At 42.7% G+C, this 23,922-nt stretch overlaps 1 protein-coding gene across 1 annotated transcript in view; it reads right to left on the bottom strand.

The window, feature by feature from the left end:
• LOC127654557 (myosin-IIIb-like) overlaps nucleotides 1-23,922 on the bottom strand; it is a 151,564-nt gene that overhangs the window by 55,093 nt on the left and 72,549 nt on the right. The window contains exons 3-6 of the mRNA XM_052141765.1: nucleotides 4,105-4,184; nucleotides 3,534-3,554; nucleotides 1,016-1,093; nucleotides 456-661 (exon numbers count right to left, since the gene is read on the bottom strand). Of these exons, the coding sequence (XP_051997725.1) occupies nucleotides 456-661; nucleotides 1,016-1,093; nucleotides 3,534-3,554; nucleotides 4,105-4,184 (385 nt within the window). The remainder of the gene's footprint in view (nucleotides 1-455; nucleotides 662-1,015; nucleotides 1,094-3,533; nucleotides 3,555-4,104; nucleotides 4,185-23,922) is intronic.

Genomic DNA, 23,922 nt, shown 5'->3' on the forward strand with positions numbered 1-23,922 from the left:
CTCCTCTCCAGCACCACATTTCTTGATCTGCTTACAGGGATTGTATGTATATCTACTGATAGTGCAGCAGCACCATGTCTTACATGCTTGATGTGAATGTATTATGTATGTATATTTGCACAGCAGTAGAAGTATCCCTAACATGTTTGACACAGCCTGTCTGTGCGTTCTAGCAGTTGTAAGCAGATGTAGCAGCATAAGCAGATCTAGTCCGCCAAGACCAAACCTACTAACTTGCCATCCATTATAACACTTAAAAATGTACTTTGTATTGAGAGTTGTCATGACTGAACTATCTTTCTGTAAATTGTGTCAGTCTTTTCTCAGGATGTCATGTTCTGTCATTCCTTTGCTCTTTTTAACACTGTTTTGACTGGTGTTTGTTGTTTATCTGTTCCTGTGGGATGAATATACTCTCTCTTTGAGTGTTGTGTTACTCTGCGGCTGTTCTCTACCTGTGAACAAACTCGTTAATGAGAATGCGGTGAGAGTAGCCCTGTCGCCGGATGTTGACAGTCTCCAGGATTCCAGTGTACCGCAGCTGCACCATCACACGCTCTTTACTGAAGCGCAGAGCCTGACGGTCATCGTTGGGTTTGATACAGCGAACGAAATGAGGAGTACCAACAACCATCTTTGACAGCAGGTCCATGAGAGAGTACTGAAAGAAGAGACACACAATATTGACACAGATACATAAATGTAGTTTTTAAATAATGGTTGACTAGTTTGTTTTTAACCTGTACACAAATGATGCTAGAGATTTTCTAAGAGCTAACTTGTGCGCCATCTTTCATCTTTTCTAACACAATTGCATTTACAGAGTACATTAATAAGTTGGTAAGAAGGCATGTTATCAGCAATGACAGTAATGACAAAATGGCCAAAAATCGTCCAATACATCCATCTGTCACTACTTTGTGCTTAAGTTTTTGCTTACTCGCAATAGAAGTTTAGGAATATAATATATGAAAATATAAGACAAAACTAATAATGTAAAGAGCTGAAGACTCACTCTGAAGTACGACGCCACAGTCTGTCTCCTCATGTTAGTGGTTTCCTCTGGGTGACGCATCATTTCCATGGTGTCCACCTGAACACAGATATAAACACACCTGCTTTGACTACATGCAGATCACTAACATTAGCTTCAGGCAGCTACAGGTAGCCAATGGAGTGAAATCAAGAGATGGTTGGGTTCAATGAAGACCTGGCACGCCACTGATTTTGGAACATCTGCAAAGGCTTAATCATGCAAGTTGGAAGGCTGGCCAATAGAGCGTTGCAGTAGTCCAATCTTGAAATTAGGTGGTGTTGCTTCATCTAGACTGAGATCTCTGAGAATCAGGCACAGATACAAATTGAAACGATGGGGTCGTCAGGGTGGAATAAAGGTAAAGTTGTGTATCATCAGCGTAGCAGTGGTAGGAAAAGCCATGTGCCTTAATGATCAGTCATGTAGTGTTATGTAGTGTAGATAGAAAAAAAGAGGTCCAAGCACTGATCCCTAAGGAGCACCAGTGGTTAGCTGGTGTGACTTGGACACCTCTCCTCTCCAGGAGACCTCGAAGGATCTGCCTGTGAGGTATGACTCAAATTATCCAAGTGAGAATGAGGACATATAATCGCCATATGCAGGGTTTCAGCAAGAGGACAGTTTCATGGTTCTTGGTACTTAGAGCATTGTACTTTGAAAGTACCTGCCTCTATTTATATATAATTACTAACCTTGTCTCATAGAATAGCATTACTATACTTAAATATTTGCAAAATTATTTTTGCATGGCTCAATGCACATATTGCAGCAGCTTCTGGGGAAATAAACACTAGAGGCACTACAACAATAATGACTTTCATTCATTTTCATACAAATCATGAGTAAAACAGAAGATTATCAGAATGCTATCTTATGATATCAAACCACATTTAATATATCGTAAGTCTTGTAAGGTGATGCATTATATATCCAACCACATTTACAAACTCTACATGTTTGAGTGCAATAAAATTGAACTGTAGCTCAACTGACCAGGATACGACAAGTAAGACAAAAGCGTCATCGAAGCACTACAAAATTATGTGGTTGCATCAGCAATTGTGTTTTTCATCTCACATGCTTTAGGACACTATCAGTTAGGTTTAAGGTTTATGGTAGGGAGGTAGGTTTTGTTGATTTAAAACTCGATAGAGCATTATCCTTATATCATTATCCTCATCTGTTTGGGAGACATTTTGGCTCTGTTTTAGCACTACAATGTGGACATTTCACCTTGGAATTGCCATGATATGTGCAAGTGACCACATAATATTGTTTTGCAAAAATATAGTTTCAGTCACATAATTTTCATAAGAAATGAAAGGGTAGTTAACACTACCCTTCCCCTAATTCTGCCCTTTTGTGGAACAATATGCACGTAAACAATAAGTACACTGTATCACATGCATAACTTTCTAGAACAATTTCTAGAGACTGTTAACAGCTGTAATTCATGAAACAACGGATAAGAGCTGTGGTGTAGATTCATGTAGATTTTCTATGCAATGATGGTGAATTATTGCAGATATACATGTACACATACATGTTGTACACACTATTTGTTCCTCAATGTGGAGCTGTTGTTTTAGTGATTGATTTGATTTACGTTTGACATTGCAATTTGACAAAGAAGCAACATGGAAGTAAACTATATCAAGTACAACACATGAACAGTATGATATGTCTATTGCCATTTGGGTGTACTACTGAAATTATGTAAGTTGTATGTCTATTTACACTCAATAATTATCTGAGAAAGTACATATGTGTAGCTTATATGTAGCTTATGTATTATGTGTATCTCAAAGTGGAAGTAATGAATCCCATTCTATAATTTGTTGCAACATCTTTCTGATATATGCAAAATAAAACCTCTACATAATGTATATCAGAAGATATTATATTGTATTATTTTCAAATTGTCTTGAAAATGCTTGGAATTATCAGACAGTATCTAGGTATTTTTTAGATTTATTTGAGACAGATGCTGTTTAATTTAGACATTTATCACTTCATTTTTGTGTAAAGACAAAAAACAAACTTGAAAACATAAAAGTTAAAATCCCTGAAAAATATGGTTATACAGGATTCTATACTATAATGAATTTCATGCTTCCAACTGCGTCTTAACAAGGAAAAGATTTGATATGTATTACTACCATCTCTACAAAAGATCTCATGAATTTATCAAGGTATTAAATAATGTACCATGAGTCTATAGCAGCAAAGTGTGTCTTAATATTCTATTTCATCTGTGTGTAGAGAGACAGGTGTGTGTGATCTTTACAAGATATGTCAATGTATATGAAGTTTTGGACATGCAGTACGAATAAGAGACACCTGAATTGAATGACATTTTTACTTCGCAGAATACACACATAAATCCATTCAGAAGGAGAAACTAAAGCAATGGAAATTAAATCAGAAAACACAAGACTGATGGAATAAGTATGAATATATTGACATGACTGAGTGGAGAGAAGCAGAAGACTCTTACCTTTAACAGGTATTTAGGAGACTGAGAAGAGAGAGGAGCATTTAGATACAGAGAAAAGTACGGAACAGCGAAGAACAGTTTTTTTTTAACACTGAAAAACAATCGCATGCTCACACAGGAGGTCAAATGTTCAGACCACCAAATGCATTAATATTAACTTGCAAAAGAGATTTAGATCACAAACTTCAGTGCTAATATTCAGCTAATCTTAAGTCACAGTCTATTTTTGATGCAAGTATTTTGGACTTTATCATGTGGTTTATGGTCAGGCAACTTAAAACATCCAGTGAATTATACGGAACCACCTGATATCCACAATACACAGTCCAAGATGCTGGATTTTATCAAATGTAATGTGACTGAGTTTTCTAAATTTGCACCTTTAATGTTTAATGAATTTGAAAGCCTTAGAGAATGTGTTATATATTATATGCTAGAATATGTGAAAATTGCTGTTCATGTATCATGTACCTGAAAATCATCCCTACATATTTATGAACAGAATATTTTTGCGACTGATGTTTGAATGTACAGCAGCCTTTAAAACGGTGTAAAGATGAGCAGTACAAACCTTATTTCTGCCGCTGTTCAGTTGTGGAGGCAGAGATCTGGATGCTGCAGTCACTCGAGCTCTGGATGTGGCCAAGTTTCCTGCACAGCACAAACATAGACAAATTATATACTTTCTCTGAATCACAAATAAATATAACAATGTAGGAATGTAGTGGAACAGAGTCTGGGCTGATGACCCAAACGATGAGAAAACTTCAACCCTGGAGCAGAGAATTACAGATCTTGTGGTCTTGAGTAAGGTAAAGTAAGTATGGCAGCGGGGGCGTGGTCAAGCGCCCGTCCGGGAGAGAAAAGCGGTAAGGGCGCTTACACCTGAGCTAAATTATGTCTAACACCTGTCTCTAATTTCAGTGAGCACGGGGAGAGCGGCATAAAAAGCAGCCAGAGGGCCTCCACCGGGAGAGAGAGACAGAGAGATATGTGTGTAGCTGAAGGCTCAGTGCCGTATTGTGTATATGTATATTGTTGAAGAGGTCTGTACTACATTGTGGCAACATTAAAAGTGACTGACCTGAACTGCCTTGTGAGAAGTTCTCTTACAGTAAGCTTATTAAAATTAAGTACCTGCTACTGTACATGACAAGTAACAACTTCATACCATTTGTTGACTATACTGTATACAGTACTGTGCAAAAGTCTAGTAAACATAAAAAAACTAAATCAATATTCGGTGTGACCAATTTTGCCTTTAAAACAGCACCAATTCTTCTAGGTACACCTGGATAAAGTTTTTCTTGGTTGTTGGCAGATAGGATGTTCCAAGCTTCTTGGAGATTTCACAACAGTTCTTCTATCAGTTTAGGCCATCTCAATTGATTCTGTCTTTTCATGTTATCCCAGATTGACTCAATATTCAGTGGAGGGTGCTATGTGGGGTCTGTTGCAGGGATCCCTGTTCTATTTGCAAAAGGAATGTTTGGGAGTCAAAAATATATATTTTCTACTGACACACTAAAACTGTAAATTATATAAATAACCATTTAAAATGTTTTATGAAACATGTAATGTGCCTAAGTCTTTTGTACAGTAGTACTGTATATATATATATATTAGTGCTGCACGATAAATCATATCGCAATCGCGATGTCAGCCTGTGCGATTATATGACGGCAAAATGGTGCGATTATATTAAATAAATAAGTGCATGTGTGGACGTGACAGCCCATTCTCTCTGAGAGCTGTTTGCCCATTTTCTACACCGCTAATAAAAAGATGACCAGTCAGTCTCAGTTTAGGGAGTGGCACGTGTGTTCATGTCATGTCAGTTTCCGGTGTTCAGCATGGAGACAGAAGCCGTGCAGACCAGCACTGAACTGGTGGCCAGAAAAAATAACACAGATCATAGCTTGGCGATATATCTTTATTTCATCCTTAATTCAAGTTCATATTATACGGGAGTGTGCCAGGTAAATAAACACAAACTCCAAAGCTGTCATAATCAGTGCGGTCAGAGCCGCTTCAACCAGTCGCGGAACACACACAATCTGAGCGGGAGTCGAGACCGGTGTAGAGTATGAACGGAAAATCATGAACTCATTAATTCTTAATGCAATGTACACATTTTTACTAAGGGTCCTAAAAACCCACACTCTGATCCTCCCCATCTAAATCACCGGGTAGTGCCAGCGAGTCGGGGAATAGAGTGCTTTCTTGACACTTTTACGACACAAAGAGCCTCTCCAGATATCCTCATGACATCGCTATCCAGTCTCGCTTTACAACATCAAAGGGGGCTGTTACTCTTCCCACCCCCCCTCCTTAGATGAGAAAGGAATGCCAGATGATGAAATCTATACACCGACACGTTCCTACCATTTAAACCCAGAAATGGTTGATATTAGGAATAAATAAAGACTTATTCCTGTATGCTTGGGTATTTCTGCTGTGGTATCAAACTAGTTAAGATTGTTAGTGTGTAGTTAAACTCTGTGAGGGCTTATATAAATAGTCTAAGAGTATATATTCACTTACAAGTTTCTTGGTATCAAATTAAACCTTTCGACTCGCCCTTGCTGAATATATATATATGGTTACATTAAAATGTATTCTGCTATGTTTTACCATCTTTTGAGTGATTCAAACCACATCCGGACCCTGTTGTAAATTAGGCAAATGACGAGCCTTGACAAGACAAAGGGAACCATCTCGCGCCAAAACTGAGGAGCCTCATTGGGTCATTCCTCCCAAAGGAGGCGTGACCTCCCTACCTTAAAAGTCAGGATCTGGTGTTGAATCGCGCTCTCGTCTCTCTTATCCATTTGCTCTCTTGCTTTCTTACTCCCGTACTCTTCTGAACCTCTTCAAGTGTTCTTCAACTTCTCTTCAAGCTCTCTAGTTTTTCTTTCTTTGTCTTTTATTTTATTTGGCGTTTACCTCAGTCTTTTCCTTGTCTTCGGACAAAACTCAGCTCCCTCAGTCAACAACTACTCTTTAAGAAGTTTTGAACTCCCCGCGAGTGATCCACGCTCAGGAAGCACCAAGAGAAGGGCTCCATCTCACGGACGCAAAGAGGACACAATAAACACGCAGTCTTGTTCAGCGACACAAAGGTCCATTGTGCAAGTATTATTTCATCTAAATTCAAATGCGATAAAGTGTGTAATTCCCGTGCTGGCTCTTAAGGTTTAACTGTTGTAACAAGTTTGCTATCCCTGTAATCTCTTTATTTTCCTTCCTGTTTTACTTTGTTTGTTCTATGTTAAATGTTTGTTGTTAAATGTGTTCTACGTTTGTTAAGTTTGTGATATATCCTAGTTCCTTGTATTAAACCCACATATACGCTTGATTGTCTCTGTTTGTTGGTCATAGAGCAAAGCCTCTTTAATGTGCGATCTAAAGCTACAAGCTGATATTATCAATGTAAGTTAACGTGCTTTGATTAAGTAGGCTTATACTAAGAATAAACCTTCTGGAGAATTGATCAAGAGTATTGAGCAAAGTGGTTCGGTGGACGAACTGATTGGTTGCGGTACGGGTTAATTCCATTAAGGTGTTCTGAAAATGAATACAGCCTGTCTGCATATGATGTATATTCCTAATTAATTATAATTCGTTGTGTTTAATTATCTATATATATCTGAAGCAGACTTTTGGGCTATATAACCCCTGTTTTGGGGCAATTTAGAATGTATTGTTATCTAGTTCAAACCGTATGATTCATCATTGATTACAATCATTAATATTAATTGTACATTCCCCAAACCTGAACCAAGAAACCCTACACCGGGAGAGATATAAAGTTCTGCCGGGTGATGCACACTCTAACACGGAGATGCACGTCTCTCACCCCCGCTGTCTGCAGCTTGCAACGTGTAGAATCATTGATGAGATCATCATGATAAGATCAATCTTATGTGAAAAACAACACTAAAATGACAACAACAATAAAGTGTGTGTGTGTGAATGTGTGTGTATATATATATAGGTTTTGGATAGACAAGCTTGACAAATGCTTATCAATAAAACTCTTATGGCTAAAATGTTTACAGAGTTCAGTGGCTAAAATATCAATATGACTAAATGTTACAAAATATGACTAAAATGTCTCATTGAGTTTTCATTGAATAAAACTACATTAAAAAGCCCAGTAGGCCAAACAAAACAAAGCACAATTACAGATGTGTTTGCGAGTGTCACGCCATATGACAAGTCCTCACAGAGATATAAAGAGACATTATGCGCCGTTAGCAAAGTGGGATTTCAGAAAATGATCCACACACTGGACAAGAGGTACCAGAGGTACTAGATTTGGAAATACCAGATGGTCATAAAAAAAAAACACAATAGCAACAACAACAACAGTTTTAGTGGTTTGAGTGAACCACACTTCCCCTTCTGTCGCTCTCTCCACGTTGTGTCAGAGAAGCGACACTAGGGGTCTCTCTTGAGCACCGAATATACCTCTGATCTATGAAAAAAAGCCAATGAGAAGTTGGCAGCTAGTATTTGCATACCCCGCCCCCGGACATACGGGTACAAAGGCGAGGCAAATACTAGAGTTCATTCAGAAAATTTCTTTGGAGCCGATGGTCATGTATGCAGTCTACAAACAAACGAAGTTCCTGTGTATTCCTCTGACGATCTGCATGTTGTTGGATTTGACAGCGCATAACGGCTTTCTCCTTTCCTGTACACGGCTGTGCATTGTTGCCCCTGGGTGCTTCGACAGCGCAGATAAAACTCGAAAGAGTTTTCTTAAAAGAGTGATTTTATTTAAAAGAGTAATTTCCTATAAAAGACCAAACACAGCGAGCATTGAACTTCGTTTTCAGGACACGTCTTTATAAAGATACCGTTCCGCTGTGTAGTTCCTGGATGTGGTAGAGTGCTCTCCGATTCAGACGGCCACAGGTGTTGTCTCGTGTATCTGGGTAGTGATCACACCGAGGCTGCGTTTGTGGATGGCTCATGTTCTCACTGCGAGAACATGACCATGACAACGTTGCGGTCGCGGCTCGTTTTGAACTGAGAACGAGCCACTCCAACCGCCCCTCGCATTGCTCCTTCTCATGGGATTGAGGATGGTGCGAGTGGCGCTGGAAGCGATCTGGGGATGGCAGCGTGTGCGGCTCCGTCGGGTACCAGAGACCCGCGGACCACCCGTTCCCCACTCGTTGACTCCCGTCCGTGCTCAAGGCAACAGCGGCTCGCCTCGCAGTCAGCCTGCCTATCCTCTAGAGCTCGAAGCTGATGAGCTCGCCGCTGCACTGGAGAGTGCGGCGTCTGACGCGGATGACTCCCCTGGGCTGCTGTCTTTGGGCCAGCACCCCCAGGCTGAGGCTGACGCTCAGATATCCGACATGCTTTCCTGGGCCGCCGCCAGTGTGGGCTTGGACTGGAACCCTCCATCCTCCCCACAGCCATCGCAGTTGGATGACTGGTTCCTGGGGTCTGGGCGCCGATCACGGCCACGCCCCCCCAGTCCCAGAGGTGCATGATGAGCTGACATCACTGTGGAGCACGCCTTTCACCTCTCGTCACAAAGCCACTAGCTCATCCGCTCTCGCTACCCTCGACGGCAGAGCGGTCCACGGATACACGGCGATTCCCCCGGTGGATAGGGCTGTTGCGCTTCACATATGCCCCGGAAACCCTACCACCTGGCGGGGTCGCCCTGTACTCCCCTCCAGGGCCGGCAGGACAACATCCTCGCTGACAGCGAAGGCCTACAGCGCCGCCGGACAGGCCGCTTCCGCCCTGCACGCCATGGCCCTCCTGCAAGTCCACCAGGCCAAGGCGCTCAAAGAATTGCACGTGGGTGTCCCTGATCCTGACATGCTGCAGGAACTGCGCTCAGCAACCGACCTCGCCCTCAGAGCCACGAAGGTCACAGTGCAGTCACTTGGGCAGGCAATGGCCACCCTCGTGGTCCAGGAATGATACCTGTGGCTGAACTTGGTCGAGATGCGTGAGACCGACAAGACTCGTTTTCTCGACACCCCAGTCTCCCAGTTCGGCCTCTTCGGCGACACCGTCGAGGATGTTAACCAGCAGTTCTCCGCGGTGAAGAAACAGATGGAGGCGATCTCTCAGATCCTGCCCCGCAGTAAACCTGCTGCCTTGGGCCATGGCCCGTCTGCTCACCGAGGACATCCCCCTGCGTAGAAACAACAGGCTGCTCAGCCTCAACCTGGGCCCAGCTCTCAGCCCACGCGTCGAGCTCCCCGCAGGAAGCAGACACCCCCGTCTCACGGACCCCCTCGAGGATCCGGAAGGCTCCCAGGCGCTCCTGAGACGGACAACCCAGAGCCCAAGACATTAGCTCCGGAGATGGTAAGACCGGTCCATCCCCCAGTGGAGGGCCAGGAGGAGAATTTTGTTTTGAATACATTTCATTTGCCACTCCCCTTAACCGGGGCAGCGGTACCCAAATTGTCAATAAAAGAGCTATTTCCTTTGCCTCTGGGTCACCTGGCCCGCAAATGTGGTTCTCACGGCACTCTGCCCCCAGATCTCAACAGTCCCGGCATGCTGGACGCGGCCTTCAGCCCCACAACTGACCGCCGGCCATAGTCCAGAGGACGCCACCATAGGACCTCCTCCCCAGTCACTAACCCGCCCCTTGCCGGGTGCACAGAGAAAGTTAAGTGCTTTGAGTCTTTTCTCAGCACCAAAGACTCGGGACTCACCCTCACATCCCGACGGCACATTACCTGCTCCACCCCGCTGTGAAGCCCCGCCGGATACGTCGAAAATACTCGTCCCCTTGGTGCCCCTAGCACGGAGATTGGATGCGTGGCTTTCACTTCCCAACCCGTCACGCTGGCTGGCCCGGACCATCCAACTCGGTTACGCAATTCAGTTTGCCAGGCCCCCGCCCCCCTTCGCGGGCATCCGCTTTACCGCAGTGCAAGGCGAACATGCCCAATCCCTGCGCGCGTAGATCGCTAATCTTCTACTCAAAGAGCCTGTCCCTCCAACTGAAATGAATAAGGGTTTCTACAGCCCTTACTTCATTGTACCCGAGAAAGGCGGCGGCTTACGACCAATCTTGGACCTGCGAGTTTTCAACCGAGCACTGCTCAAACTCCCATTCAAAATGCTCACGCAAAAGTGTATCTTAACATGCGTCCTGCAGCGGTAGACCTGAAGGATGCGTACTTCCACGTCTCAATTCTGCCGTGACACCGACCCTTCCTACGGTCCGCGTTCGACGGCCAGGCGTTTCAGTACAAAGTCCTCCCCTTTGGCATGTCTCTGTCCCCTCGTGTCTTGCCCCACTCCGAGAAGCCGGCATCCGCATACTCAACTACCTCGATGACTGGCTCATACTGGCCCACTCCCGAGAGTTACTATATGCTCTCAGAGACCAGGTGTTCAAACACCTCAGCCGCTTGGGGCTTCAGGTCAACCAAGAAAAGAGCAAGCTCAATCCGGTTCAGAGCATCTCCTTTCTCGGCATGGAGTTAGACTCAGTCTCAATGTCTGCACATCTCACCAACGAGCGTGCACAGTCGGTGCTGAAATGCCTCGCAAAGTTCAAGCCAGGCACAACGGTCTCTCCTTCCAGAAGCTCCTGGGGCATATAGCATCCTCCGCCGCAGTCACACCGCTGGGGTTGATGCATAGGAGACACACTTCAGCACTGGCTTCAGACTCGAGTCCCGAGACGAGCATGGCGGCCACGGCATGCACCGTGTGATAATCACCCCCGCATGCCGCCAAACACTCAAACCCTGGACAGATCTCTGCTTTCTACGGGAAGGAGTGCCCCTGCAGCAGGTGTCCCGATGCGTCCTGGTCACTACCGATGCCTCCAAATCGGCTTGGGGCGCCGTTTACAACGGGCACGCAGCTGCGGGCCTTTGGAGAGGGGCCCCGCTGCGCTGGCATATCAATTGCCTAGAGTTGTTGACTGTTTTCTTTGCCCTGCGACAGTTTCTCCCGTTAATTCGAGACAAACATGTTCTAATCAGGTCAGACAGCACCACTGTGGTAGCGTACATAAATCGCCAAGGCGGCGTACGCTCCCGCCACATGTCACGACTCGGCCTTCGTCTCCTCCTTTCGAGCCAAAAGCGACTCAAGTCTGCGTGCCACTCACATCCCCGGCAAACTCAATGTGGTAGCGGACGCGCTGTCATGACAACGCTTGCCCAGAGGAGAGTGGAGGCTTCACCCCTTGTCGGTCCAGTTGATCTGGGAACGATTCGGCAAGGCCCAGGTAGACCTGCTTGCGTCCCATGAGACCTCCCACTGCCCGCTCCGGAATGACCGAACAGAGGCTCCCCTCAAGGCAGACGCGCTGGCACACAGCTGGCCCATGGGGCTGTGCAAGTACGCATTTCCCCCAGTGAGCCTTCTTGCACAGGTGCTTTGCAAGGTCAGGGAGGACGAGGAGCAAGTCACACCCGGGCCTGGTTCTCGGAACTCGTACTCCTCGCGACAGCCCCTCCTTGGCGAATTCCCCTGAGGAAGGACGTTCTTTCTCAGGGGCAGGGCACGCTCTGGCATCCGCATCCAGACCTCTGGAAACTCCACGTCTGGTCCATGGACGGGACACGGAAGATCTAGCTGGCCTACCACCTACTGTTGTAGACACCATCAACCAAGCCAGAGCCCCTTTCACCAAGCAGCTCTACGCCCTGTAGTGGTGCTTGTTTGCAAATTGTTGTTCTTCCCGGGCTGAAGACCCACAGAGGTGCGCAGTTAGGTCAGTGCTCCTATTCCTGCAGGAGAGGTTGGAGGGGAGGCTGTCCCCGTCCACCTTGAAGGTGTATGTTGCTGCTATCACGTCCCTTGATAAGCACGACTTAATCATCAGGTTCCTAAGAGGCGCCCGGAGGTTAAATCCCTCCCGGCCAAGCCTGTTCCCCTCCTGGGACCTCTCGGTAGTCCTCACGGGCCTCCAGAGACCTCCCTTCGAGCCGCTAGAATCAGTTGGACTCAGGGCCCTCTCTCTTAAGGCTGCCCTGCTGATCGCGCTTGCCTCCATCAAGAGGGTCGGGACCTGCAAGCGTTCTCTGTCAGCGGCACTTGCCTGGAGTTCGGTCCAGCAGACACTCATGTGATCCTAAGACCGCGACCGGGCTACGTGCCCAAGGTTCCTACCACTCCCTTTAGAGACCAGGTAGTGAACCTGCAAGCGCTGCCCCGGGAGGAGGCAGACCCAGCCCCGTCATTGCTGTGTCCGGTACATGCTTTGCGTACCTATTTGGACCGCACACAGAGCTTTAGACACTCTGAGCAGCTCTTTGTATGCTTTGGGGACAGCGGAAAGGAAACGCTGTCTCCAAACAGAGGCTTTCCCACTGGATAGTAGATGCCATTTCATTGGCTTATCACACTCAGGCCGTATACAGCTGGTCATCTGGCACGTAAAAAACACCTGCTCGCTTCCTGTGTCAGACCACGTACACGGCTTAGCACATGGCGTAATTAAATTGGACCCCTAGTGTCGCTTTTCCGACACAACGTTGAGAGAGCGACAGAAGGGGAACGTCTAGGTTACAAATGTAACCTCCGTTCCCCGATGGAGGGAACGAGACGTTGTGTCCTTCCCGGCCACGTCACTGAGCCGCTGTAGTGGCTGGACCATTTCCGGCTCCTCAGAAAAATCCTGAATTTGCCTCGCCTTTGTGCCCGTATGTCCGGGAAAAGGGGTATGCAAATACTAGCTTCCAACTACTCATTGGCTTGTTTTCATAGATCAGAGGTATATTCGGTGCTCAAGAGAGACCCCTAGTGTCGCTTCTCCGACACAACGTCTCGTTCCCTCCATCGGGGAACGGAGGTTATGTTCGTATCCTAGACATTTTATATCCAGTTTCCTTTTCAAAATTGTTTATAGAAAGTACATGTTACATCCTGATTAAATGTCCCTGTTTGTTTGGACAATCTTATTTTCATGAAAATTTTTATGTTCTTATTTATTGTTCTATTTTATTTAGGTGTATTATTGAGAAAATAACAAGTCTGCAGTATTGTAAAGATGTTATTATTTAATTTTGTAAAAATATTATTTTAATTTGAAAAATGACATTTTACCTAAATCATGCAGCCCTAATATATATATATATATATATATATATATATATATATATATATATATATATATTAGGGCTGTCGAAAATAACATTTTAACGCATGTGATTAATTTAAAATGTGTAAGATGTTAATTTGTCTTATTCGTGATTAAAACATTTACCAATTTTCAAATAAGATTAAGACATTTTATTCAGCTTTGTTTAAGTGCTGAGCGCTGGTTGGAATAGGGAGGATCCATTGCGCTGTGTCCGGAATCATTACACTGACACACACACCACAAACACAAATTCTTTGCTAGGTTTAGAGTTGTTTGTTTACTGTGTGTAAAACTCTCATTGTTTAAGTGTGTTTTTAACAGTGCTTCGCTTGTTTTAGAGTATTATTCATTGCTAGGTATTGTTTGTTTCCGAAACTGAAGTCGTGTTTTTTTTTTTTTTCCCGTATTTGCCATCTCTCGCAACCCTGAGTTTCTATTAGCCATGTGCACTAGCTTTGTTGTGGTAAGCAATAAGGTTTGTCCAGCACCATGCAAGATATTTAAATGCGGGATCCTTAGTCACTTCAGATGCTTTCTATCAATAGGAGTCTGCAGTAATGTGTAAGTGTGTATTTATTTAATTGTTTGGTTTTGTTTTAGAGTATTTATTATTCATCACTAGACTAGAGCTGTTTCTTTACTGTTTCTTAAGTGTGTATTACATTGTTTTGATTTGTCCTAAAGTATTCATTGCTAGGTTTAGATTTGTTTGTTAATTATTTGTTAAACTCTTACTGTTCAAGTTTGTTTTTTAACAGTGCTTCAATTGTTTTAGAGTAATTCATTTCTAGGTTTAGCGTTGTTTGTTTACGGTGTCCTGAATTAGCGTTTGTTCCTGTGTTAGTTGAATCACCACTGATTATTTTCACATGCAAAAGAGCTTTGCGGAAAACTTGATTAAAATTGTCCATTGTTACCAAAGTTTATCTGCAGGCTCACCAGCGAAGAGCTGCAAACTTCTGGCAAACATTTATGGCAAAAATAATTACTGTCAAATTTGCAGCAAATTTGTGGATAGTTTGCCAGAATTCTAGATTTTTTGTTGGGGAAGGAGAAAGCAGAATATATACCATTGTTCCAAAAAACACCAGAAGAAACTAACAATTGGAATAAAGTGTTGTAATTCCTTTGTTGTGCTGTTTCCATGTTTCCAATTTAACAAGATCCCTGATCTTTTCAGGCAAGTTTGAGTGGCACATTACAGCATTGTCTGTTTAGTGAATCTGGCAAAATGTAATGCAGCTTTGAAGGATGGGGAAGTTTGAAATTTTGCTGGACCCAACAGCAAACAAGAAGCCCATGATTCAGCACTGTTACTCATTTAACATGTGAAGAGGTTAGCCAATAATAACAGAGGTAATTCAAGTACAGAAGCAAAAAAGCAAAAAATAATAATTATATATATATATATATATATATATATACCTGGTGGCTTTCGGAAAACAATGCATGATGGACAAGGAAAAGCAAGACAAGTGCCTCAAAAACACATGAATATACAAAGAAAATAATAATATTTAATAAAATGTAATGTGTTGCCATGGCAACACCGTTTAAGATGTCAAGTAACCCGTCACAATTTTACATCAGCTGAATCTTGATATAAACAAATATAACAAATATTGCAATATAAACAAAATGCAAAATGCAAAATGACCGACTTCCTATTGGGCAGAGTTAATAACTGTATACATATAAGTTGTACAACTTGATGAGAACAATATATGTATTAAGTTTGGTGACTATATGAAACTGGGGGTGATACAAAGGCCATCTTCAACACCCATTTTAAAGGGGGCACTAAATAAGTACATGCCCTCCCCCCATCAACTTTTCCCAGGCCTAATGGCCGAATCTGTGTTTGCAAGATTTCAAGAGTTTTCATGCATGTTAAGCACCCCAAAAATCCCTGAAAACCTTGAAAAAATATATATACAGTATACAGCTGCAAGCAGCGATGATGGGCCCAAGCACCATGGGTCCATTTCCACCTGGTGGCTTTTGGAAAACAATGCAAGGTGGTGACATGCATTTGGCATTTTAAATTATTCTAAACTATTTTGAAGCAATTTGGCTAAATTTAAATGTCTGTTCACACTTCCTACTGCCAGGTGGTGGTATTATGACCATGACCCAAAATAGTCACATCCATGTGATTAGACCCTGAGACTAAACATACATCACAGTTTTGATCTATATCACACATTGCACACAGAAGATGAGACACATCCTGTTTCCAATTTTTCGCATTTGCCTCGCCATAGCAACTCCGTTCGATATAGCAAAAATCTGTTTACAATTTAGCATCATTAATGTCTTATGTGGTGACAGTCTCATGAATCCCCTAGGAGTATTTAAAAGTTCAGAGACTGCAATATACAAAAAATACAAAATGGCCGACTAACTATTGGGCGGAGCTAATAACTATAATTATGAAAGTTGTCCGGCTTGATGAGAACAAAACATGTACCAAGTTTGGTGACTCTAGGTGAAAATGGGGGTTCTACAGACACCCTGTTACATGCCCATTTTAAAGGTGGCACTTCAGACCTTCGCCATGGCAAAACCATAAAAAATATCACAACTCCCATTTCATCGAGATGCAGGTATGTGTTACGTCCCACAAACATTTTGGCACCCAGGGCAGGAAGTTTTATAGTCAGTGACGTACATTCACATTTATTAAATTTTTATTCACTTTTATTTAATATCAAGTCAAAGTTCTTACATTAAATGTTAATAATGTCACAATGCACACAGAAGATATGGCACTTCCTGTTTTTCTTTTTTTTTCACCACAAGCTTATTGCTTCCCCATGGCGACACCGTTAAAAATATAAAAAATTCATTCGCAATTTAATATCTTCAATGTCTTGGCATTATATTGCCTAAATTTCATGACAATCACACAAATCCCCTAGGAGGAGTATTCAAAAGTCCTGCAATTAAAATAAAATGCACATTCAATCCAAAATGTCCGACTTTCTTTTAGGTGGCGCTGCAGAGCCCCCTCTACACACCCATGTATGAACTTTTGCCAAGCCCTAATGGACGACATCTCTGACGTATGTTAAGTGCCCCAAAAGCCCCTAAAACCTTGAAAAAAAAAATTATAATAAAAATTATAATCCTTAGAAGAACATTAGAGCCTCTGAACTCTCAGAGCTTGGGCCCTAATAATCCTTAGAAGAACAAAAGGGTCTCTGCACTTTCAGTGCTTGACAGACAGAGAGTTTATAATGGCCATGAACAAAATAAGCATGAGCAAAACTACATTTTGGCTAGCTTTTTTACAGTAAGTGAAATTCAGGTTAAAAATACAATGATAAAGTATGGTACAACCCTTTTAACATACAGCAACAAGGGCAGTCTGTGTTTACCTTATGACCTATTCCATAGAACAAAGGGGTTGTTCAGGATCAGTGAGGCATCATTTCTTTCTTTCTTTCTCTCTCTCTGTCTCTCTCTCTCTCTCTCTCTCTCTCTCTCTCTCTCTCTCTCATTCTTTATACATTTTCACTAAGGTTCCTCTTCTCTCTCATCCTTACACACACACACACACACACACACACACACACACACACACACACACACACACACACTTCTGGGGATATGAAACCCTACTGTTGCATATGCAGTACCGTCTGAGTTTCTGCACAAGATGTCCAAATGTTTTCCCTGGCTAGGTCTTCAGAGACTAAACTCTGATTAATGGTACCGAAGGAGCCTTTGAAGCCGGATTGGTGACATCAAAGTGCTAATCCATGGGTGGCAGGAGTTTTATAATGAGTGGGAAGCATTTTACCATTTTTCAAAGGCTCTGGCGCATGAATAAACAATGGCAGCACAGATGTGCCACACACCTTTAGAAAAATACCCACCGCAGAAATGGTAAGCAACTGTAGTTGCAGCGCTGCAGTATGTGTGTATGTGTGTAAAAGTCTGAAGGAATCCAGGGAAAATAAACATCTGTTGTGCTTGTAGTCTGTGCTCCAGTAATACACCAGATGACAGATTAGAAAGGGTCACAGACTCAAACAAACAAACAATAACTCAACAAAACAATTATCGTTTCTCTTCCCCATCGCCATGCTCGTTTCGTAATGACCCTCTGGTGTGAATGAGCGCACACAGATCGCAACATTCAGGGCAGATCAGGTTTAATTGCTCTATTTGTCAGGGATTAATTGAGTTGTTTCAGATCTAAGTATAGCTCAGGAATCCCACGCTCTTGCTGATGGGATTAGACGTGTAGGCTGCTGGTAAATGTTGTCTCCACTGTAGTGAAAACACTGACACAGCACTGTAAGATCACTGTAAGTTGTGTCCATGCATGCTTTTTCCACCGAGAAGGTGCCATCTGGAACCGTTCCATGTATTTCACAAAAAAATATAATCTAAGTTATTTTCGGCGAGAAAAAAAAAAACTGCTAAAAAATTGATGGTCTCAAACCAGGAACTGGTAAAATTTCTTTAGCAAGTAAAGTTTACAAACAACAACACCTGAAAAGAAGATTCCACAAGACTAGATCTTTCCCATTATAATAAACAAAGCCAGGTTCAATTTAGTTTTCTCAATCATATTGACGCATTATAATGTAATTTTTTTCAGTTGTTTTAGGGTTTATGGCGTTATGTCATCATAGCAATTAATTTGTAAAAATGTATTCAACTTTATACAGGACAGGTTAGTAAGCAATTTTATCACACTAAAATCATGTTAACACACAGATTGTTAACATCTTGTGGCGATACTTTTTTTTTATTGCTATGTACAATATTTAACCAAAAACAAAAACAATTCACAAAATAAACTTTTAAACAAATGAATAATTATAATAAAAAACAAAAATATCATATGAACACAAAGATAGCATAATATGTAATCTGTATCAAGTTTAAGTGTATTTAGTGTATTAACATTTTCCTTTTTAGTTCTGCTCTCAGGCACCAGGCCAGGGAAGCAGAGGGAGAGGGAGGAGAGAACAACAAACCCAATACCATATCATCATAATAATAGTAATAGTTACACCATTGTTTAATATTAATAATAAGGGAGGGAAATTATAGAGATTTATAATATGGAGGGGAAGTGGGATATAGGGATAGAAGAATGAAAAATAATAACAACAACAATAATAACAATAGTAACAATAATATTAACTAAATAGGTACATTTCCTGAAGAAAATGTGAGTGGTGCTTGCCATGGCAAAACTCGTCAAATAGCATGCTTGAAAAGAACAAAAATTATGGTCATAAATAAATCAATCCAGAAGTCTGTACGATTTTCTGGTGCAGAAATATGTGATTTGTTACTCGGTTGCTAGGGTAAGCCCATGTGGTTGCTATGCAGTTACCAAGGTAATACAATACATGGTTCCTTTCCATCCTGAGTCAAATAAGTCAACCCGGAAGTCTCTACATTTTTCTGATGCAGAGATATGTGATATGTTACTCTGTTGCTAGGGTAACCCCATGTGGTTGCTAGGCAGTTACCATAGTGATACTTATCAAGTCTCCTTGCTATCCAGAGTAAAATCAGTCAACCAGTAAGTCTCTATGATGTTCTGATCCAGAGATATGTGATTTGTTATTTGGTTGCTAGGGTAACCCCTCCTTGTTGCTAGACAGTTACCATAGTGATTATAATCAAGTGTCTTTGCCATCCTGATTGAAATAAACCAACCCAGAAGTCCCTATGATTTTCTGATGCAGAGATATGTGATTTGTTACTCGGTTGCTAGAGTAACCCCATGTGGTTGCTAGGCAGTTACCATAGTGATACTTATGAAGTCCCCTTGCCATCCTGAGTGAAATAAACCAACCCAGAAGTCTCTACGTTTTTCTGATGCAGAGATATGTGATTTGTTACTTGGTTGCTAGGGTAACCCCATCTGGTTGCTAGGCAGTTACCATAGTGATACTAATCAAGTCTCCTTGCCATCCTGAGTAAAATCAGTCAACCCGGAAGTCTCTACGATGTTCTGATCCAGAGATATGTGATTTGTTACTTGGTTGCTAGGGTAACCCCTCCTTGTTGCTAGGCAGTTACCATAGTGATTCTAATCAAGTGTCTTTGCCATCCTGATTGAAATAAACCAACCCAGAAGTCTGTACGTTTTTGTGATGCAGAGATATGTGATATGTTACTCGGTTGCTAGGGTAACCCCATCTGGTTGCTAGGCAGTTACCATAGTGATACTTATCAAGTCTCCTTGCCATCCTGATTGAAATAAATCAACCCAGAAGTGTCTCTGATTTTCTGGTGCAGAGATATAGTTATTGCTAAGCGGTTGCTAGGGTACTCTGTTTAGTTGCTAGGGTGTGGCTTGGCAGCTTTCAGTCATGAATTTCCAAAGGCTGCTTGTCAGTATGAATGATATAAACCAACTCCCATGCCTCTGTGACATTCAGAATGGAAGATATCCCTCTATGGATTTTGGTTGCTAAGGTGCTCGACAATGGTTGCTAGGGAGGGGCTAGGAAGTGTTGAGGTGATTCATGATTGGCTGTTTGCTGGCCCGAGTCAAACGAGACCACCCTTGTGTTTCTATGACAGTTCTATCTGGAGATATCCCTTTGATCTCTTTCATTAGAAGTCCATGGGACTTGTTGCTAAGGTGCTCTAAATGGTTGCTAGGGCGTGGCTTGATAGCTTCACAATGATCCTGAGAGACTGATTGGTCATCTGAGTAAAATGAGCCCGCCCCCTTGTCTCTATGACACTGTGATCCAGAGCTATGTTGAATACAAAATCACTATGCATTTCATTTCATGGGCCGTCCTACACCATTGTAAGTCAATGGGGCAACTTTGGGCAGCTCCTGCCCCCCAGAGGTGCAACTTTTACCCCATATTGAGGTATGCTCTTACAGAGACTGCCAGCCTCTTCAAATGTGGCAAATGACACGTTTCTGCGAAATTCTCGCTCGGAGCTGTGACTCGTCAAAGTTCGTTGCAATGTTAAGTCTATGGGATTTTTTCGGCCGCTTTTTTGCCCCTGGGGCAAATACCTTACCCCCGATCGCTTATAAAAGTCATAGCACACCTCTCCTCAATAGGCCTTATAATTTGACGCCTCACTCAGGGGTGTGTGACAAAAGCTGCGGAACAAGTTACGCGCCAAACTTTCATGTGGAAGAATAATAATTATTATAACTAGATAGGTACATTTCCTGAAGAAAATGTGAGTGGTGCTTGCCGTGGCAAAACTCGTCAAACAGCATGTTGTAACTTGTAAAGAAAAAAAATTATGGTCATAAATAAATCAGCCCAGAAGTCTGTACGATTTTCTGGTGCAGAAATATGTGATTTTTTACTCGGTTGCTAGGGTAAGCCCATGTGGTTGCTATGCAGTTACCAAGGTAATACAATACATGGCTCCTTTCCATCCTGAGTGAAATAAGTCAACCCGGAAGTCTGTAGTGTTTTCTGGTGCAGAGATATGTGATTTGTTACTCGGTTGCTAGGGTAACCCCATCTGGTTGCTAGGCATTTACCATATTGATACTAATGAAGTGTCCTTGCCATCCTGGTTGAAATAAATCAACCCGGAAGTCTGTACTCTTTTCTGGTGCCGAGATATGTGATTTGTTTCTCGGTTGCTAGGGTAACCCCATCTGGTTGCTAGGCAGTTACCATAGTGATAGTAATCAAGTGTCCTTGCCATCCTGGTTGAAATAAATCAACCTGGAAGTCTGTACTCTTTTCTGGTGCCGAGATATGTGTTTTGTTTCTCGGTTGCTAGGGTAACCCCATCTGGTTGCTATGCAGTTACCATAGTGATAGTAATGAAGTGTCCTTGCCATCCTGAGTGAAATAAATCAACCCGGAAGTCAGTACTATTTTCTGGTGCAGAGATATGTGATTTGTTACTCGGTTGCTAGGGTAACCCCATGTGGTTGCTAGGCAGTAATCATAGTGATAGTAATCAAGTGTCCTTGCCATCCTGATTGAAATAAGTCAACCCGGAAGTCTCTACGTTTTTCTGATGCAGAGATATGTGATTTGTTACTCGGTTGCTAGGGTAAGCTCATGTGGTTGCTAGGCAGTTACCATAGTGATACTAATGAAGTGTCCTTGCCATCCTGATTGAAATAAGTCAACCCGGAAGTCTCTACGCTTTTCTGATGCAGAGATATGTGATTTGTTACTCGGTTGCTAGGGTAACCCCATCTGGTTGCTAGGCAGTTAACATAGTGATACTTATCAAGTGTCCTTGCCATCCTGATTGAAATAAGTCAACCCGGAAGTCTTTATGTTTTTGTGATGCAGAGATATGTGATTTGTTACTCGGTTGCTAGGGTAAGCCCATCTGGTTGCTAGGCAGATACCATAGTGATACTAATCAAGTGTCCTTGCCATCCTGATTGAAATAAGTCAACCCGGAAGTCTCTACGTTTTTCTGATGCAGAGATATGTGATTTGTTACTCGGTTGCTAGGGTAACCCCATGTGGTTGCTAGGCAGTTAACATAGTGATACTTATCAAGTCTCCTTGCCATCCTGATTGAAATAAATCAACCCAGAAGTCTCTCTGATTTTCTGGTGCAGAGATATAGTTACTGCTAAACGGTTGCTAGGGTACTCTGTGTAGTTGCTAGGGAGTGGCTTGGCAGCTGCCAATCATGAATCTCCAAAGGCTGCTTGTCAGTATGAATGATATAAACCAACTCCCATGCCTCTGTGACATTCAGAATGGAAGATATCCCTCTATGGATTTTGGTTGTTAAGGTGCTCGACAATGGTTGCTAGGGAGGGGCTAGGAAGTGTTGAAGTGATGCATGATTGGCTGTTTGCTGTCCCGAGTGAAACGAGACCACCCTTGTGTTTCTATGACACTTCTATCCGGAGATATCCCTTTGATCTTTTTCAATAGAAGTCTATGGGACTTGTTGCTAAGGTGCTCTTAATGGTTGCTAGGGCGTGGCTTGATAGCTTCACAATGATCCAGAGAGACTGATTGGTTGTCTGAGTAAAATGAGCCCACCCCCTCGTCTCTATGACACTGTGATCCAGAGCTATGTTCAATACAAATCCCTATGCCTTTTCATTTCATGGGCCGTCCTACACCATTATAAGTCAATTGGGGCATTTTGGGCAGCTCCTGCCCCCAGGGGTGCAACTTTTACCCCATATTGAGGTATGCTCTTACAGAGCCTGCCAGCCTCTTCAAATGTGGCAAATCACACGTTTCTACTGAAATCCTCGCTTGGAGCTGTGACGCGTCAAAGTTTGTCTCAATGTTAAGTCTATGGGATTTTTCGGCCGCTTTTTTGCCCCTGGGGCAAATACCGTACCCCGATCGCTTATAAAAGTCATAGCACACGTGTCCTCAATAGGCCGTTCGATTTGATACCTCATTCGTGGGTCTACGCCAAACGGTGCGGGACGAGTTAGGTGCCGAAGTGTTGTTAAGAGATATAATTAAAATAAAAATAAAAAGTATAATAAGTATGTGAGATTACAATAGTGATGCTTTGCAAGCACCACTAACTAGATAGGTACATTTCCTGAAGAAAATGTGAGTGGTGCTTGCCGTGGCAAAACTCGATCAAATAGCCTGCTTGAAAAGAACAGAAATTGTGGTCATAAATAAATCAACCCAGAAGTCTGTATAATTTTCTGGTGCAGAAATATGTGATTTGTTACTAGGTTGCTAGGGTAAGCCCATGTGGTTGCTATGCAGTTAGCAAGGTAATACAATACATGGCTCCTTTCCATCCTGAGTGAAATAAGTCAACCCAAAAATCTGTACTGTTTTCTGGTGCAGAGATATGTGATTTGTTACTCGGTTGCTAGGGTAACCCCATGTGGTTGCTAGGCAGTTACCATAGTGATACTAATCAAGTGTCCTTGCCATCCTGATTGAAATAAGTCAACCCGGAAGTCTCTATGTTTTTGTGATGCAGAGATATGTGATTTGTTACTCGGTTGCTAGGGTAAGCCCATCTGGTTGCTAGGCAGTTACCATAGTGATACTAATGAAGTCTCCTTTCCATCCTGATTGAAATAAGTCAACCCGGAAGTCTCTACGTTTTTCTGATGCAGAGATATGTGATTTGTTACTCGGTTGCTAGGGTAACCCCATCTGGTTGCTAGGCAGTTACCATAGTGATACTAATCAAGTGTCCTTGCCATCCTGATTGAAATAAATCAACCCAGAAGTCTCTCTGATTTTCTGGTGCAGAGATATAGTTACTGCTAAACGGTTGCTAGGGTACTCTGTGTAGTTGCTAGGGAGTGGCTTGGCAGCTGCCAATCATGAATCTCCAAAGGCTGCTTGTCAGTAT

Source organism: Xyrauchen texanus, chromosome 14 (genome assembly GCF_025860055.1).
Source record: "Xyrauchen texanus isolate HMW12.3.18 chromosome 14, RBS_HiC_50CHRs, whole genome shotgun sequence".
In the NCBI taxonomy this organism is placed as follows: domain Eukaryota; kingdom Metazoa; phylum Chordata; class Actinopteri; order Cypriniformes; family Catostomidae; genus Xyrauchen; species Xyrauchen texanus.